The sequence below is a fragment of the Neomonachus schauinslandi genome, chromosome 15, assembly GCF_002201575.2.
Source record: "Neomonachus schauinslandi chromosome 15, ASM220157v2, whole genome shotgun sequence".
Lineage (NCBI taxonomy): Eukaryota > Metazoa > Chordata > Mammalia > Carnivora > Phocidae > Neomonachus > Neomonachus schauinslandi.
Genome location: NC_058417.1, coordinates 36,821,665 through 36,838,386, shown reverse-complemented (window position 1 = coordinate 36,838,386; position 16,722 = coordinate 36,821,665). Strand labels below are relative to the sequence as shown.

The 16,722-nt window shown below is 53.0% G+C and overlaps 1 protein-coding gene across 1 annotated transcript in view; it reads left to right on the top strand.

Moving 5' to 3' along the window:
* Positions 1 to 10,080: 10,080 nt before the first annotated feature.
* The window catches only part of SP2 (Sp2 transcription factor), a 24,760-nt gene continuing 18,118 nt past the window's right edge, over positions 10,081 to 16,722 (top strand). The window contains exon 1 of the mRNA XM_044921539.1: positions 10,081 to 10,135. Coding sequence (XP_044777474.1) covers positions 10,129 to 10,135 — 7 coding nt within the window. The 5' untranslated portion in view covers positions 10,081 to 10,128. The remainder of the gene's footprint in view (positions 10,136 to 16,722) is intronic.

The window sequence follows — 16,722 nt, the reverse complement described above, 5'->3', positions numbered from 1 at the left end:
TGCTTCTCCCTTTGACCCTCCCCCCTCTCATGCTCTCTCTCTCTCTCATTCTCTCTCTCAAATAAATAAATAAATAAAATCTTAAAAAAAAAAAAAAAAAAGAACACCCCTTTCTGAGGCTGAAGGACTCTTGTTGGACACAGAGGCCTGCTGACTTCCAGGGCTGAGGACCTCACTTGGAGGGAAATTCTCCTGATGGCATGGGGCATGGCCCCCCGACCCGGAAGCAAGGGGATGGCTGGCGTGAACTCTGAAGGCATCTTGGAATTCCTTGCCATTCCATTTCCTCTTCATCCCGGCCAAGCTCGGAGGATTATGACAGAGTGGGCAATAAAAAGTGCCTAATTGGTTGTTGTCCAGCTGAGGCTGCTCCCCGTTTCCCTCCGCGGGGGCGGGAAACCCGCCGAGTCAGTTTCACTTTTGCCGGGGCCCAGTTTCCTGATGGTGGCTGGCGCTAGCGGAAGTGGTGGCCAGTCGCTAGTCCCTGGTGCTGCTTCCAAGGTGGGCGTGCCCCAGGAGGCGGAGGGCCCCCAGAGAGGACCAGAACTGCTCTTTCCCTGAGCAAAGAGGACAACACGCCTGCTGGCCTCTGTGGGAGCTGGGAGGCGGTGCAGAGGGTACCCTCTGCCCTGGGTGACAGTGCCCTCCATCTACTTCTGCATTAGGGGGCAGAAATGGAGCGTGCTGGCTCTGGAGCCAGACTGCCTAGGCTGGAATCCTGACTGTGCCATCATCCAGCCGGATGATCCCGGGCACATTCCTTAGACTTGCTCTGCCTCAGCTTTCTCATCTGTAAAGTCGGGCTGCGTGCGCATGAAGTGCTTAGAGGAGGGCGGCTCTTCCCTTCCCAGCTCTTCCCTTCGCAGCTCTGATTCCAGGAAGGGCAGAGCCAGGCATGGGCTCCTCACCTTCCCGGCAAACCTGCTCTGTCTCCGGCATCGCCCCCCCACCGCAACTCCGCCAGGGAACTTTCTAACAGACTGTTCCCTCCACTGGAACCAGCCACCCTGCTTCCTCTGCAGCTCTCCCCTTGTCCTCTTTCTCCAGCCACCAATTCCCAGGCCCAAGCCCATCCCTCCCTTGCCGGCCCCAGCCCTGAGACACCCCAGGCCCTGTCACCTGAGGCCCTCCTCTCTGTCCCGTCCGGCCAGTGTCCAGTGTCTCCCATCAGACTGGGAAGTTAAGAACTATGTTTTACTACTGAATCTACTGGATCGTGCTACTCATGTGTGGCCCTCCACGTCGCGGGCACCATTACCCCCTTGCCCATTCCTCAAGCTCCCCATTTTGATCCAGGAAAGTGGCACAGTCACTGGGCTGCCTGCCACCTCCAACTGCACCCAGGGGCTTGGCAGACACACAGCCGCCTGTCTGAGAAGGCTCAGGTGGATGCCGGCGGGCAGCGGAGGCCAACAGGCCTCCCCACCAGAGCTCCGCAGAAGCCCCTCCAGCGCTGGATGCTGTCACAACAGACCATTCAGTTACAAGGTCCAAACCCGGCCAGGCAGTGGCTAATGCTGCAAAGCCAAGTGGGACTCCCCAGAAACCCCCTCACCCAACTGCTGCCCTCAGAAGTCCTTTAGCCTCCTTTTCCTGCCCCTGCTATGCCGTCTGCCATCTCTTGGGGGGGGGGGGGGAGATGCTTATGGGTGGGGAGTGGAGTGGGAGGAAGGCGGCTTGGCCCCTAGGGGGGCAGCTGAGATTTATGGGACTGGATTTTTACAGGCTGGGGAGAGGCCCCAGGCAGGAGCTGTGGAGCCCACAGAGGAGCAAAAGCATAAAAACCTCCGGACTTGAAAGCTGAGCAACAGGCACCCCCAGGCCTGTGGGTGGTGAGAGATTTACGGCTCTTGCACAAGGCCTGGAGGGGGCCTGGGGAGCTGCAAGGACACTTCAGAGCCAGAAGAACTCCCCACCAAGGCCTTCACCTTTCTCCTCTAGGAAAAAAAATTACTCACCAATAGAACAGGTTGGAGCTGCCAGAAAGATGGTTATCGCTGTGGGGACCCCGCCCCACCTGGAGACTAGGTGACTCCCAACTTCCTCCCCCACCCCGGACTCTCCTTTCTGCCCCCAGGTCAGGGAGAGGTGCCTGGGGCCAGGTGGAGGGAGGGGGGTGACTTCCAGAAGGGGCCTCCTTCTGGAGGTAGGGACTGACGCTTGGATGCTTGTGTTCCCATGGCCCCTTTTCCCAGGAAGTGGGGGCAGGAGGGGAGGGTGGGTTCTGGCCAATTCTGGAAGAGTCCCAAGATTTAGGGAACACTTTCAGAGTATGTTTGTGGGGTAGGAGGGAGTCTTCCTTGAAGGGAGACAGGAATGGCACAATAAGGACACAAAAACACAGAGAGCTCGGTGACCCTGCGCTTGGTGACCAGCTTTCATTTAAGCCAATGAACCAGAGGCTGAGCTGGGAGTCTCATGAGCAGGAAGTGCCCAGCCCAGCCCCTACCTTCAGCTCTTGCCTACCAAACTCAGCTGCCAAGTTTCCCTCAGACTTGACCCCAGGCTCCTCTCCTGGGGAGAGGAGAATTATTTAGTAGTCATCGGAGCTGTGTCTAGGGCTTGACATCACTGCGGGCAGCTCAACTGGTTTAAGGCTGTGTTTCTGCTTCCTCCCAGACTCTGGACTCTGCACCCCATCACCCTAAGTCCCCCCACGTCTCCTGCACCTTCATGGATCAGCCCTGAACCTCAGCTGGGTGGAGGAGGGGTGCGCTGTTAACCACTTAAAAGGGCCCCAGGGGAAGCATCCCGGGACAGGTGAGGAGCTAGAGCCTTTGAACTGGGCCAGAGGGTGGGGGTTGCCGGAAGATGGAAATCCTGGGCCAGCCTTGCAATGCTATAGGCAGAGGGATGGCGAGGAACTCCATCAAAGGCTGACCCACCCTCTCTCCAGTCTGGCCTTCCCCTCCCCACCCCCTAGTCCCGCCTCCCAAGACGAGAGCTGGCGCTGAGACGGCCAACTGAGTCATGTCTCGGGTGCCCAGCCGGGTGGGCACAGACCTGCCCATGGCCAGGCCCCACCCTGAGTGGTCGGTCAGCACTCTCCGGCAACAGGCCAGGGGCCCAAGTGGGGAGAGGACAGAGGCACTGTCCTTCCAAGCAGGGCACTGCTCTAATCTAGCCCAGCAAGGGAGACATTGGGGTGGGGAGCCCAGTGCTGGGTAGAAGGTGGGTAGGGAGAGCCAGGTATATTCTCCTTTCGTCCTTTCTTCTGCTGATTGGCAAGCAGGGAAGGGAAGGAAGACTCACTTGAGGTCAGGGTTCTAGCAGGGAGGGAAAGGAAGTCAGAGAGGAAAATGGCTTTGCTCCCCTGGTCCCCAACCCCCCCCCCCCGCCCCCCAGCCCCAGCTTCAGACTACAGGCTCAAGGAGTGGGCCGGGCTGGTCAGGACCTGCCTCCAGCCCGCCTTCCTCCCCAGCAGGTCGGGGAAAATTACTCTCCTCATACTGCTTTTTATTTTTTGAAGCCAGATCAAAGCTAGGACCCAGCTGGGAGCCCTAGTAAACTCCCAGCCATGTGGAGCCTTGGAGTTTCAGCCAGGGAAGCAGGAGCTGTGGGACGGACAGGCCCAGGCCCTGGCGGCCCCGGGGTCAGGGGCGAGACAGGAGTCAGGAGTGGAGCTGGGAGGTGGGGGCCAGTCAAGGATCAGGGACTTGAAGTATCCAGGCAAGGCCGTGGCTGTGGTCAGCTTGGTTTCCACAGCTGCTCTCCCCGAGCAGGGACCCACCCACGGAGGTATGACTCCCCAGTCCCAGCGCCCAAGCCAACTGGAACGGTGTTGAGATTAGCCAAACGTCATCCCACTTTTACTTCACTGCCCTCCTCCACCACCTGCTCCGGGGCACTATTTTGTGTAGCCAGGAAGCTTTTAGATTAGATAGCCGTGTGTCCTCCTCCTGCCGCTGCAAAAAAAAAAAGCACATTCCCCCTTTCCATGCCTGAGTTCAGACTAGAAAGCATCTCCTTCTTTCTTTCTTTCTTTTTTTTTTTTTAAGATTTTATTTATTTATTTGACAGAGAGAGTGCACACAAGCAGGGGGAGCAGCGGAGGGAGAGAGAAAAGCAGGCTGCCCACTGAACAGGGAGCCCGACGTGGGACTCGATCCCAGGACCCTGGGATCATGACCTGAGCCGAAGGCAGAACTGAGCCACCCAGGTGCCCCTCTTTATTTCTTTTATACTTTTTCGGTGAGAACTTGAAACTGAGAGTCAGTCCTGTGCCTGGCACCGTCTCTCCCTGCCTCCCCTTGTTCCTGTCCACAGCAGAGTCTTCTTGTGTAGGCCAAATAAGGGTCATTACGGTTTGGGGGGGCCTCCCTCCTCTCTAGGGTGGCCACGTCTCTTTTCTGGAATCGCACTGCTGTCCCCACTACCGTGGCTGGAAGGGATGAGTGGGGTCCCCCGGGTGAATGCGTGTCTGGCACTATCCCGGGGACATGTTGTGCGGGCACCCAGACAGCCCCATTTCTTCCCTCATGCGTCCTGAAGTCTGGAGAGCCTGGATCCTGACTGGCACCCTGGCAGACCTGAGAGATTTCCCTGGAGCCTTGGCTGGCCCCGAGAAGCCCTCCTCCATGGTTACCCGGATTCCCTCCTTGTCACCCCGGGCAGCAATCCTTTGCCCCTGTTCCAGCTTCTCCCGAGGCAGAGGGATGGACACTGAGTGGGTGCACGTGCATGCGTGCATGTGAGTGTGTTCTCGGGCACACACACCTAGGTGGGTCTGGATCTAGAGGGAAGCAAGGACAGAGTGCCACTCTACCAATTCGACTCCCGCTGATGCACTGTGTGACCTCAGCCAACCCTACCACCTTCTTAGAGCCTCGGTTTCCCCTGGCCATAAAATATGGGGTTAATTGTCCCTCCCAGGGAAGCTAGGAGGCTTAATTGGGCAATGGCTCTGAAGTGTCTTGGAAGGGAAGGAGATCTATAAATACAAGTGATCATTAGAGGGTACTTTGCAGCCATTTTGTGGGCCCCAGTGTATTATTACTATTATCATCGCTACTGTCATTGCCACCACCGTCACCCACTTCCTGAGTCTCTGCTGGCTCGGTCGGCGCTTCCAGGTGAAGAAGTGATGCTCCTGAGCCCAGCATCCCAGCCGATGGCCTCACTGAATCCACATCCTCCACACTCAGGGCGTCTGGGGAAGCCTCAGGAGGCCAGTGATGGCCACCAAGATGGGGCTTTGACAGGAGGGGGTCAGGGACCCAGAAGAGAGAGGGAGACAGGGTCCACCTGGGGAACTTCACTTTGTCCCTAGGAACGTCTCCCGTCTGCCATGGGAAGCCTGGACCCAGAGAAGCAGACATGGAGCTGCGGTCTTTGGATCAGGAGGGGTGGAGAGGGGCTGAGCGCAGGCGAGAGGCTGGGGCAGAGATAGGAGAATGTTAGCAGACATGGGAAGATGAGCTGGTCAGTAAGAACTGATTCCTTGAAGAGGCAAATGGCTCTGCAAGGAGTCTTTGCAGCAGCTAGAACATACCCTCTTTCCAGGGGAAGCAGGGCATGGGCCTGGCAAACAGTAGGCACTCAATGCATGCTTGCTAAACTCAATTTCTATGCTCGCCTTTCCCTTCCAGTAAGGTTAAAAACCCAGCACCGGGGCGCCTGGGTGGCTCAGTCGCTTAAGCAACTGCCTTCGGCTCGGGCCCTGATCTCAGGGTCCTGGGATTGAGCCCCGCATCGGGCTCCCTGCTCCGCGGGAAGCCTGCTTCTCACTCTCCCACTCCCCTGCTTGTGTTCCCTCTCTCTCTGTCAAATAAGTAAATAAAATCTTAAAAAAAAATAAATAAATAAATAAAATAAAAAATAAAAATAAAAACCCAACACCTTTTAGAAGTGCCTTGGACGCCCCCTAGTGGCGACAAGCGAAGGCTGCGCGGGCACACGTGCTTTCGACCCTAAAGGGCTGCTCCCTGGGAAGGGAGGAGGGAGGAGGGGGGAGGAGGGCCTGCCCTTTCTTCCTGAGGCTCCACAGACCTCATCCCAAGGGGACTAGGGGGTAGAAAGAACCAGGTAAGAAGGAAGAACTCTGTGGAGAAGGATGGGTGGAATGTTCTTGCTGGAAGATTCCATGGTAGTTGGCGGCCAGCCATCGGGTCTGGCAGGGGAACCAGGGACAGAGGGAGCTGACAAGTCAGGGCATGGGTCAGGAGCAGCATCCCTGGACAGTGGAGAAAGGGGTGGCTCTGTGTGCACCCCTGGGGTGCGGGGTGGGGTAGCTGCCAGAGTATAATAGGGAGATACACTTTACAGCCTCCATCAATGTTTCGTGCTCATAGAAGACTAAGGAAACTTAGATCACTGAAATCATAGATGGGCTGGGGAGAAAAAAAGTAATGAGGCTTCACTTAAACTAGTTGTTTGTCCCACATTTCTCTGGGCAAGTAGGAGTGGCAGGGATGGTTCGACAAGTCTGCAACTTTGATTTCTCTGTAGGTGGAAAGAGAAGGAATGAGAATGTGGAAAACCAGAGGAGGGAAATGGGAGAAGCAGAGGCTACTGGGAAGATCCTTAAGGGAGAATGAGCCGGCTTTCGAAGGCTGAATTGGTTGTAACTCTTCAAAAATAAACAATAAAGCTCGGGTTGTAGTGATGAGTGAGGACCAACAGATAGTCAAGGGCGGGACACTGACGTTCCTCTAGCTTCTGGACATCCAACACCCGCTGCACCATTCTTTCACAGAAGGCCCCAGAAGGAATCTGGAGCTTCCTAAGGGCAGAAACTGCAGTTCTGCGTCCCGCCCTCCCTCTGGTGCTCTTGCCCATCCTTGGGGATGGATGCACTAATGAATGAGATGCGGGCAACTACATGCAAAAGAGGCCAGGGAGGGTGTCAGGAAGCAGGAAAAGCAAGGGAGAATCGAGAGGGAAGGAGGTGAAGAGGGAGACCGGGAAGGAGAAGTGAAATGGAGGTGGAGGAAGCTGGGCCTGGCAGAAAAGGGAATCCACGAAAAGTGTTAAAAGGGTGCAGTCATTTAGTCAGTCAACAAACATCACCATGCACCTACCCTACAGCAAGCAGTGTGCTGTGGGGGGCGGGGGGGAGGGGCAGGGGTGAACAAGATAAACGTGGGGCTTTAAGGGGTGGCATAAATGAGAAAGAGAGAGAAATCAACCGCTTAGAACAAGAGGCTGAGAGTAGTTAGAAACAAGAAGGGAAATATCACTGAGAGAGAGAGAGAGAGAGAGAGAGAGAGAGAACCTGCCCCCAGGCCCATCGTGGGTGAGACACAGCGGGAACCACCTGTCAGCCCTGGCTCCCTGAAGACCAAGACAGGTAGGGGGAGCAGGGGTGAAATTCAGGAAGGGGAGGGACAGAAGTGGGGGAGGGAGGAGGGTGAGACTGTTCACAGGTTTTCACTTGGCACCCACAGTCGACAGATATCTTTGGGCTACTGAGACATTTGGCTGCCTGAGGAACTAACTACTTAATAGGGTCGCCGGGGTCCCACCCCCGGAGATTCTGATTTTCTCCACCTGGGATGGAACCTAGACTTCAGAATTTATGAATAGCTCTCCAGTGAGTCTGAAGTGCGGCCAGGGAGAAAGTGGACATTAGAGGCTGCCCGCCTGGCCTCCTTCCCCTCATGAGGATGGGGGCCATCTTGAAAGCAGCGCCCTGTGGGAAGAGAAGTTGTATGGTGGTTTTAGGGGGTTGTAAATGAGGCTCAAAGACTCCAACGGTCCTGACAAAAGTATAAGAGGCTCCTGTCTTTAGAAAGTGCCCCCTTCCTCGGCTATGCTTCTGGTAAGAAAGGAGCAAGAGAGCCTAGAAAGAAAGAAAAAAACAAGGCAATGGCGGTCTTTAAAAGAGAAGAACAATTCAAGTAACTCACAAGGCTGCCAAGTTCTGTTTTTGCACCCTGTTCCCCCACCCACACACATGCACGCCCCCCCACTTCGGCTGTCTTCATGATGGGGCCTCTGGGGTGAGAGCAGCAGCACAGCTGCCCCAGCTTTCGTCCCACAAAAGGTTTGGCAGTGGCCCAGCAGGATATTCAACCTCACCCCCCCAAAAACTCCCTGCACCCTAATACAGCTGAGTCACTGAACCGGGGTGGAGTCCTTGGCCTGACAGTGAAGCAATCTTAACTTGAAAAATGACATGGGAACAGAATGTATGGTCTACATAAACAAGTCCTGCGTAGATGTAATTGTAAGCAAATATTCATTTTTTAACTCCGCATTCATTTCCTGCCAGTCCTCTTGTACAGGCCTCAAACCTTCCACTGCAGCTCACAGTATAGCAGGGGTCAGAAGTGAAAACAGAAGTGCAGTGTTAGCGAGCCAAGCCCTCTGCTATGGCTCAGCAGGAGTTAGGTGTTCAGACTTTAAGCAGGATCTTGAAGGATGTATAGGAGTTTACCCGGAGAAAGGAAGGATAAAGTAGGAAGGGAAATAGAAGAAGTGTTTAAGAAATGTGGAATTTTTCCTTGAGGCAAAAGGGTAGGATCTGTAGAAAGGGAATAGGGCGGAGTAGGAAAAATCCACAAATGAGTGTAAAGGTTACGGTTTGCCTCCAGAAAGGAGTTTGGGCTTTTTATCCAGAAAGGCGTAGATCGGGAGCCAATGAAGGATCTTAAGTAGAGGAGGGATAGCTTCTAGAGCTTTGTTTTTCCAAAGGCTAAGGCTGGGAGGGGTAGACTGGAGGAGAATATTAACATTTGTTCATCAGTTCCTACATACAGGGCATTGGCTCTGTATTTTATCACTCCAACCCTTTATGATAGCGTTTTTCAAACTGCCAGTCATAATCAAGAAAAGGAAGGCAGGCAGAAAGGAAGGGAGGGAGGAAGGAAGGTTAACAGGATAGAAAATATCAGCGTCTCACGGGTAGGAAGGTTTAGTATTGTTTGCGGAAACTTTGTTATACATTCTCGCAGGAGTGTAAGTGTACTGTATCAGGATTCAAATGTATTTCTCGCTGTGGCTTATGGTTAAAAAAGAGAGAGAGAGAGAGAGAGAAGCCGCTGCTCGGAGGTGTAGGTGTGGTGAGCCTCCTCGTACAGACGAGGACGGAAGGCGCGGGGAGTTTCAGTACCCTGCCCCTCTCCAAGTGCGATGTGTAAATTTCGAACCCAGGCTGGTCTGAAGCCAGAGAGGATTCCTTCTCGATAATGCCCGGCAGCGCCCTCCAAGCGCTGTGCGTACTCACACAGCACCTCATTCCAGGAGGTAAGTGGGGCAGGACCAATTCTGTCCGCCCGAGGCGCTGGTCAGAGCGCATATTCCAGGGGTGCCCCAGACACACAGAATCGGATTATTAGAGGCAGCCCCGGGAAATCTCCCTTTAGACAGCTTCAGGAGATTTTGGGGGGCCGCCCGTTAGGGAGGGGGGGCGGTCGCGGCAATAACCAGGTGAGGATGGACAGGGGCTTGAACCGAGACGGCGAAATAATCCCTTTTCTCAGAAGTGTCACGTAGCCCCAACTCCCGCTATTGTTGGACTCCGATGCCTGGCAGCACAAAATCGCCTGGGGGCTCATTTCCCTCCCCCGAGGCGCTGAAAGGCGAGGGACTAAATAAAAGGCTGGTGGCTTTCCACTCACCAGGCACGGGGCTTGAGTGGCCGAAAAGCAGGTGGCCCCTGCCACACCAGGGCGACACTGGACTGAGGTGTAATGTATGTACTATTTATAGGGCATTTCTGGGCCTCACCCTAAGGACTTCTGATTGGCTTTAGGGGAGATCTATCACTCATCTTTTGGATTCGAGGTGGGTGGAAGGTCAACCACCACCAATACAAAACCACTCCTCGGCTAAACCCCTCCTCGTCTAGCTTCCTGTTGCTGTCCATCATCCACCTAGCGGGCGGGACTTTGCCTCCCGCCAATTGGCTGGCGAACATGTCGTTCACTCTTCAGTAGGTTTCCGGTTGGTGCCCTCTACCGTCCATCAGTGACATTTCACAGGTCGATTGGCTAAACCAACGTCGCTCTAGATGCCTCTCTTTGATTGGTTATTGGTGCTGTCGGTCCCCAATGTACTGAACTTTTATTGGTGAACGCTGCCGTCGCTCGGGCGGTGGCGGGCTCCGGGATTGGCGGGTGCTGGGCGGGCGGTGTCAGGCTCTCGGTGGCGGCGGAGGCGGCGGAGGCCAGGGAGGAAGATGTCGTAATGAGCGGTGGGTCCTCGCCGCTGCCGGCGGGGTCTTCCCGGCCCCCAAGGGTCGGGAAGACGGGCAGAGGCCGCAGGGACGGGGAGCCGGGGCTGGGGGTTCCCCCCTGGGGCCGGGCCTGGCGCCGGGGCCCGGCTCCGGGAGGGGCGGGGGAGGGAGGATTCCCGCCCGGAGGAGGAGCGGGGATGGCCAGCCGGGCGGAGGCACCCGGAAGGGGGCGTTCGACTCCCCGCCCCCTCGGAGCCCGCTGGGCGGGAGGGTGGCGCTTCCGGGGGCTGGCAAGAGGTGCGGGCACCCGGGCAGGCCTGGCACCCCCCTCCGCCTGGTTGCCGACCCGCCTCAGTGCTGCTCGGCCCGTGGACATAGCCTGGGTCCGCCCCGAGGAGGCGGCCGACGCTCCTCGTCCTTGTCCTGTGTTCGGGGGACCCTCCTGCACTCTGACTCTAGGTGCCCGCCAGCGATTCGGGGCCCTCCCGAGTGCAGAGAGGAGCAAGGGAATGCTTGAAATGCAGACGGCGCCAACCACATGGGCACTGCTGGGCATAGAACCCAACCTGGTTCCCGATATGTCCCAATGGAGAGATGGTGTCCGGACACGAGGGCACCCCTGGGACAGATGACTTCTCGCCTTAGACTGCGGAGTGGGCAGAAACCTCCGTTTAATGTTTTTACTTGGGTCTTTGAGTACCAGCTAGATACATGCTAGCTCTTAGCAGAATTGTTAGTCGTTTAAGAACTTGTTGACAAAGAGTTCCCAGCCTGTTAGCTGATGCTCCGTCGGGGGGACTGCTGATTTCCAAAAGCCAGGTGCAAACCTAAGGAATGACAAGAGAAACAAAACAAAACCGATACTTACTTTCTTCCTCCACCCCACCTCCATCCCCATTGCTGACTTAAGGTTTTCAGCCTCCTACCCGTGCTTCTTGGCTTATGTTCCCAGTGGCTTTCTAATTTTAGTTGAAAAGGAACTGTGTCTTCTCCTCTGGGCAATTGAGAAGCCTGTCTTCACTGCATTCCTTGGTTTTGATTCCAATATACCCTCATGTTTGTTTCTTAATTAACTTGATCCAGAGGGACTCCCTCTGGCTCTTCTCAGTGCACATTCTCCCAAAGTTTGTTTTTCTTGAGGTTACTTCTTGCTCACTTACTTGTTGATTCCTAGAGAAAGGGAGGGAGGAGCTAGAGATCTGCTTTAAGCAATGAATTGGCTCATGGTCCCCCATTACACTGATTTTAAGCGATGATTTATAGGTGATGACTCTTTCAAGGTGCACTAGCATGCACTATCTAAAACTTGCATGCTCTAACCCAGAAGGTATTAAGTATCATAATGGAGGGCTAGGTGTTGAGTTGGTGTTTTGGGTAAGATTTTTAGGGCTAGAAAGTTAAGGGTGTTGGCCAATTCACAGAGAGGCTGTTAAAGGAACAGTGCAGGAGTCCACACCATAGAAGTCATTTTGATTAATAACACAAAGAAACATGTTGTCAGCAATAATGAATGTAACTGCAGTGTCTTGTTTTGTTTTAAATTCTTGTGTGCGATGAAGGGGGCGAATCTGTCAGACAACCTAGCAGTTGGGCTGATGATGTCAGTGTTCCAGTGGCTTCTAACAGGCATTAATACCTGTTGGAAATGGATTCTCATTGGCTGGGGCGATTGGTAAGTTTTCTAATTCTGGTTCTTCCCCTTGGTTGTAGAGAGGCTTACCCCCTTCATTTGAAAGCAGCAGCAAGGGAAAAAAAAAAAAGCTGCTCTGACATAATTATGAACCTCCTGAGCTAAAGACACAGTGTCTTTGCCAAGGAGACCCAAGTGGAGTTAGTTCATAATCAGATCCTCACCTGACTGCCCTATAGGGAGAACTGGCTCCTGGAGGAAGAGTTTGGCATCAGTGTTGACAGCACATAGACTGGCCAGTTTTTTTGTTTTTTTACCTCCGATTCTATTAGTTTGGGGCCTCTGGAGGCCTGTCAGAGGAGAGAAGAAGCTGTAAGAAGATTTTGGCAAATTATCTGGGTAAAGGAGCTTCAGGGTGTAACAGCAGATAGGTTAGTTCATTTGGATATCTTGGCCTTGAACTTCCTCCTCCTTCTGTTGACTAATGGCAGCTCTCTGGAGAAGCTGCAGGGTCTCTGTAACCTGAACCATCCTTTGCCATAGGCATGTGATAATTCGAGTCTGCTTTAAGCAAGTATTGCCCATCCAGGGCCCTTATGAAGACATTGTAAACTTGCTGTCAGCCAGTAGACCCTGGTATTGGCTTGAGTTCAGCAGTCTTCTAGACTTTGTCACCCCATTTCTATGATGGAAATGTAGCATATTTTTCTTTTATGACTTATCTTCGCCTTCTCCATTCTCTGTTTACACACATATTGGAAGCCTTGCTTCCAAGGATTGAAAAATGTAATTATTTTGGAAGGGGTGGGCAATGGCCACAGAATGAAAGATGCAGAGAAACACTGCTTTAAAGTGCGTATACAGTATTAGAAAGTGTAGAGATGTGAACACTTCTGAGTTTAAATGATTATGTGGTCCAGTTGAAACCTTGTGGGCTGAAGACTTGAAGTAAAATCTATTTGGAGAAACTCCAGTACTTTCGTATGAGTTTATTGGGTGATACATCTGGTTCCTTTGGGTAGCTCAACTGGATTAGGGAACTTCTAGTAAGTTCTAAGCTAGGAAAACTTGGCCTACGTGCTGGACCAAATCAGTACAAGCTGGACTGAGAAATGTGCATCATGATGGAATGCATTTGTTGATGTTTTGCTTGTTTTTTGCTATGGATTAAGAGGGTAAAAACATGGGACATTACCAACTCAAGGGCATTGTCAGCCTAAGTAGGGAAGGGATTAGAGATCGCCCTAGAAGAGATGCTCCCAGGTGGTACTGGTAGATTTGTTCTAGTTGATAGGATTCCAGAATGGAAAACTGATTTTTCTGCTGCCTCACGGGATGATGGAAAGAGAACCCAGGAGCAAGCTCAGCCAGCACTCACTGCTTGGGGGAAGCCATGGCCTCTACCACGTGTCTAGGAAGTGCTCTTTCTGAGTGCTCCGAGGCCGTCACTGACACGGGGGATGACCAGGCTTCTCATCAGGGTGGGCTCTGGGCTGGTGGGCTCTGGGGAGATGAGCTCTGCTCAGGAGCAGCGGAGAGCGAAAGGGCTGAGTGCCCAGTTGAGATGCTGTTCAGTCTGTCCCCGGGAGCGGCTCTGAGCAGTGCTGAGATCAGGGCTGTTTGTGTCACGGGAAAAGCATGTATGCAGGCCCAGCTGTTTGAATGCTCCCTCCGGACACCTCATTCCCTTAGCTACAGTTTGTTTCAGCTGCCGAATCGCACCTGGCCAGAAGCCTCACCATCCCAGTGCCGAGGTTTAGCTTGGGTGACTGTTGTTTTTGATTCTAAGGGCTCTGAGATGCCAGTTTGTCCTTACGCACTGGCCTGCACCCTGCCAAATGTCCTCTTTCTAGAGCTTCCTCTTTGGGGTATTTGTTACCTCTCCTCTGGGACTCAGTGGAATCACAAAGCGGCTTCTCAGAGAGTGTGACTGGGGAATAAGAGACAGCAGGCAGGGCCGTGTGATTGGAAGTGGAACATTTCAGCCCCTGGTCAGTGTCTAACTGAAGTCTTCTCAGATTGGCCTCAACACAGACTGAAACATTTCCCAGCCTTCAGAACAGTAAATGGTATGAAGTCAGCACTCATCTCAGAACTGGTTCGCGCCCAGGATGAATGCGGGAGTGACTCAAATAAATGTGCTAAAGCAGAGAAAGCGTGTTTGTACAGAATGCTCTTCTAGGGGGAAAAAGTGTATCTTGCTTTCTTTTTTTCTCCCGTTCTCCAAGACAGCTCTGAGGTCAGGATTCTTTGTACCATTTCCTGGGGCTGCTCTGTCAGAGTGCAGAGCTTCCACCACCCTCCGCTGCCCTGGGTCCCCACTCACTTCTCCAGAGCCCCTTCTAGGACCAGTGGGTGTGACCCAGGCAGGATGCAAATTAACAAATGACAGTCCCATTTCGAGGAGGGGTGTACATATAGCAGATGCTCTCATCTGAACTCATTCGGAAAAGAGCCCCCTCCCTGTGTATGTTAATCAAAAGAAGCATTGAAATGTGGTGCCTGGTGTGTGGTGATGAGGTGTGGGCTTGGAGATATTTGTCCAGGAGCAGGACTGGACCGTGCTGGTCTGCACACAAGCACTTGTCCCCTCATGACGTGACTGGCGGGCTTGAGAGTTCCATCCGGGCCTGCATCAGCTGAGCCGACCTGGCAAGTGGATTCCCAGCCTCCTGCCAGGACACACACATCTGCGGGTTTTCTCTTGTAAACTCCATTTAGGCTCTCCTGCTCTACAGCCTCCAGGATTCATTCATTCATCCATTCAAAAAGAATATACTAAGCACCTACTATGTGCCAAGTAGGAGGGATACAACAGTGGGTAAAGCAAGGGGAAATCCCTGGCTTTAGGAAGCCTACATCTTAGCGGGTGACAATAAATAAATAACTCCTCGGTATTAGATATGGGAAGTGCTAAGGAGAAAAACAGAACAGAGGATAGAAGAATGTGAAAAGGTGAAATTTATATAGGGTGGTCAGGGAAAGTTTCAGTGAGATGGTGACGTGAGAGCAAAACGGGAGAGAAGGGAGAGAATCAGCCATGCTCAGTCTGGGGTGGGAGGCGGAGGGTGAAGGAGAACAGCAAGTGCAAAGGCCCTGAGAAAGGGCCAAACCTGGCATGTTGGGAAACCGCAGGGAGGCGAGCGTGGCTGAAGCAGTGAAGGGGAGTGACGGGATAGGTCAGAGGGGTCACAAGAGACAGGTCACATAGGGCCCTTATGTGTCGTGGTGGGGACTTTGGTTCTTTGAATGGGAGAGGGGATGCTGTTTGTGGGGGGGGGGGGCCCTGAGCAGAGGAGTACCATCAAGTGTGGATAGGTTTCATTCTGGATGCATGTTGCGAATAGGCTGATGGGAACAAGGTCAGAAGTCCAGATAGGAGGTTTTTGCATTTAACCAGGGGAGAGATGATGCAGACCTGAATCTGGGTAATAACAAGAGGTGGTGGTGAGCAGTCCGATTCTGAATATATTTTGAAGGTAGAACCTAAAGTGTCTGCTGACTGTCAGATGTAGAGTGTGGAAAATAAGAAGGGGCAAGGATGACTTGCAGGGTTTTTAGCACCAAACCGCTAGAAGGACAGAATTCCAACCCCTGCATGAGGAAGTTTGAAGGAGACACAGAATTCGAGTGATATCAGTGGCTAGTTAGATTTGAGATGCTTGTTAACATATCCATGTGGAGATGTCAGTAGGCAGTTGGATATACAAGTCTGCAGATATAAATTTGGAAGTCATCATTACGTAGAACCTATGTACTGTTGGTTTTTAAAGCTGTGAGGCTAGATGAAATCACCCAGGAAACAGGTGTAAACAGAAGAAAGGTAAATGCTGAGACGGTACCCTGGGGCCGCCCAACCAATGAGAATTTGAGGAGAGGAGCACCCAGCAAAGGAATCTTCGAAGAAGTAGCTAGAGAGGTAGGCCAACCTGGCAAGTGTGTCCTAGAAGCCAAGTGGAGAAAGTGTTTCAAGAAGAAAGGGGTCTGCTGTCAGATCAACACACAGAATGAGGCCTGAGAATTAACTGTTAGACTTAGCAACGTGAGGTCACTGGTGGTCTCTGTGGCATGGCAAAACCTGGAGCAGTTCCAGGAATGGCAGGAGAGGAATTAGGGGCAGCAATTATGGGTAACTGGCAAGGGGTTTTGCTTGAAATGGAGAGAAATAATGGAACTTAGCTGATGTAGGGAATTTTAACTTCTTAATGAAATGGTGGGCCCACATAAGGGTCCTGGGCTGAGGCTGGGGTCAAAGTTGGGCGCAGGGAAGGCTCCTAAAGTGTCTGGATAGAGACAAAATCTTCTTTTCCACCCTCCTCCTCTGGCCTGAGGCATTAGCCAGCTTAGCCAGCCGCCACCCACAGTGTCCTCCTGAATTGGAAGTCAGTGAAGTTCCTTTTGCCCGTATTGAGCTCTTCTGTATGGTTATTACAGTGCTGGAGACTTGCTTCTCAGCGCTTTGGAGTCTTTAACTGCCGGGGTCACTGCTCCCTCCATGCGGGCCAGTTCTCTTAGCTCATTTATGAACGCCCTTTGAGGTCCAGCTTTGTTCTCTTAAACCAGCCATGGCTTGCTTTTCCCTTACCAGCTCTGAATTCTTCCAGGCTAGGCAACTGGGAGAGACTGGGCTTAGACACTGTTTTGTTGGCTTCCGGCCCAGCTGCGCTGACCAAAATAGCCAGCAGAAGGACTGTTTGTGCAGAGTGAAATTCCTCCAGGGGATATAACATAGCGCATGGCCAAGAAAGCCATGGTAGGAACCCATGAGGCAAAGAAAAAAAAAAAGCCAAGTACCCCCAAGGTCTGGCTATGGAGTTTGACCCAAGTTCTCTCCAGAGGGAAAGGAGCTTCCTAAAGCCTCTTGTGGTATTTCTTTGGACCCCTTCTCTCATTCCTTGTGTCTCAGGAGTAGTGTTCTCAAGTGAAGGACCAGTGGAATGGTCCCCAGTCTGATGGCCAGGACTTCAGGGTCCTG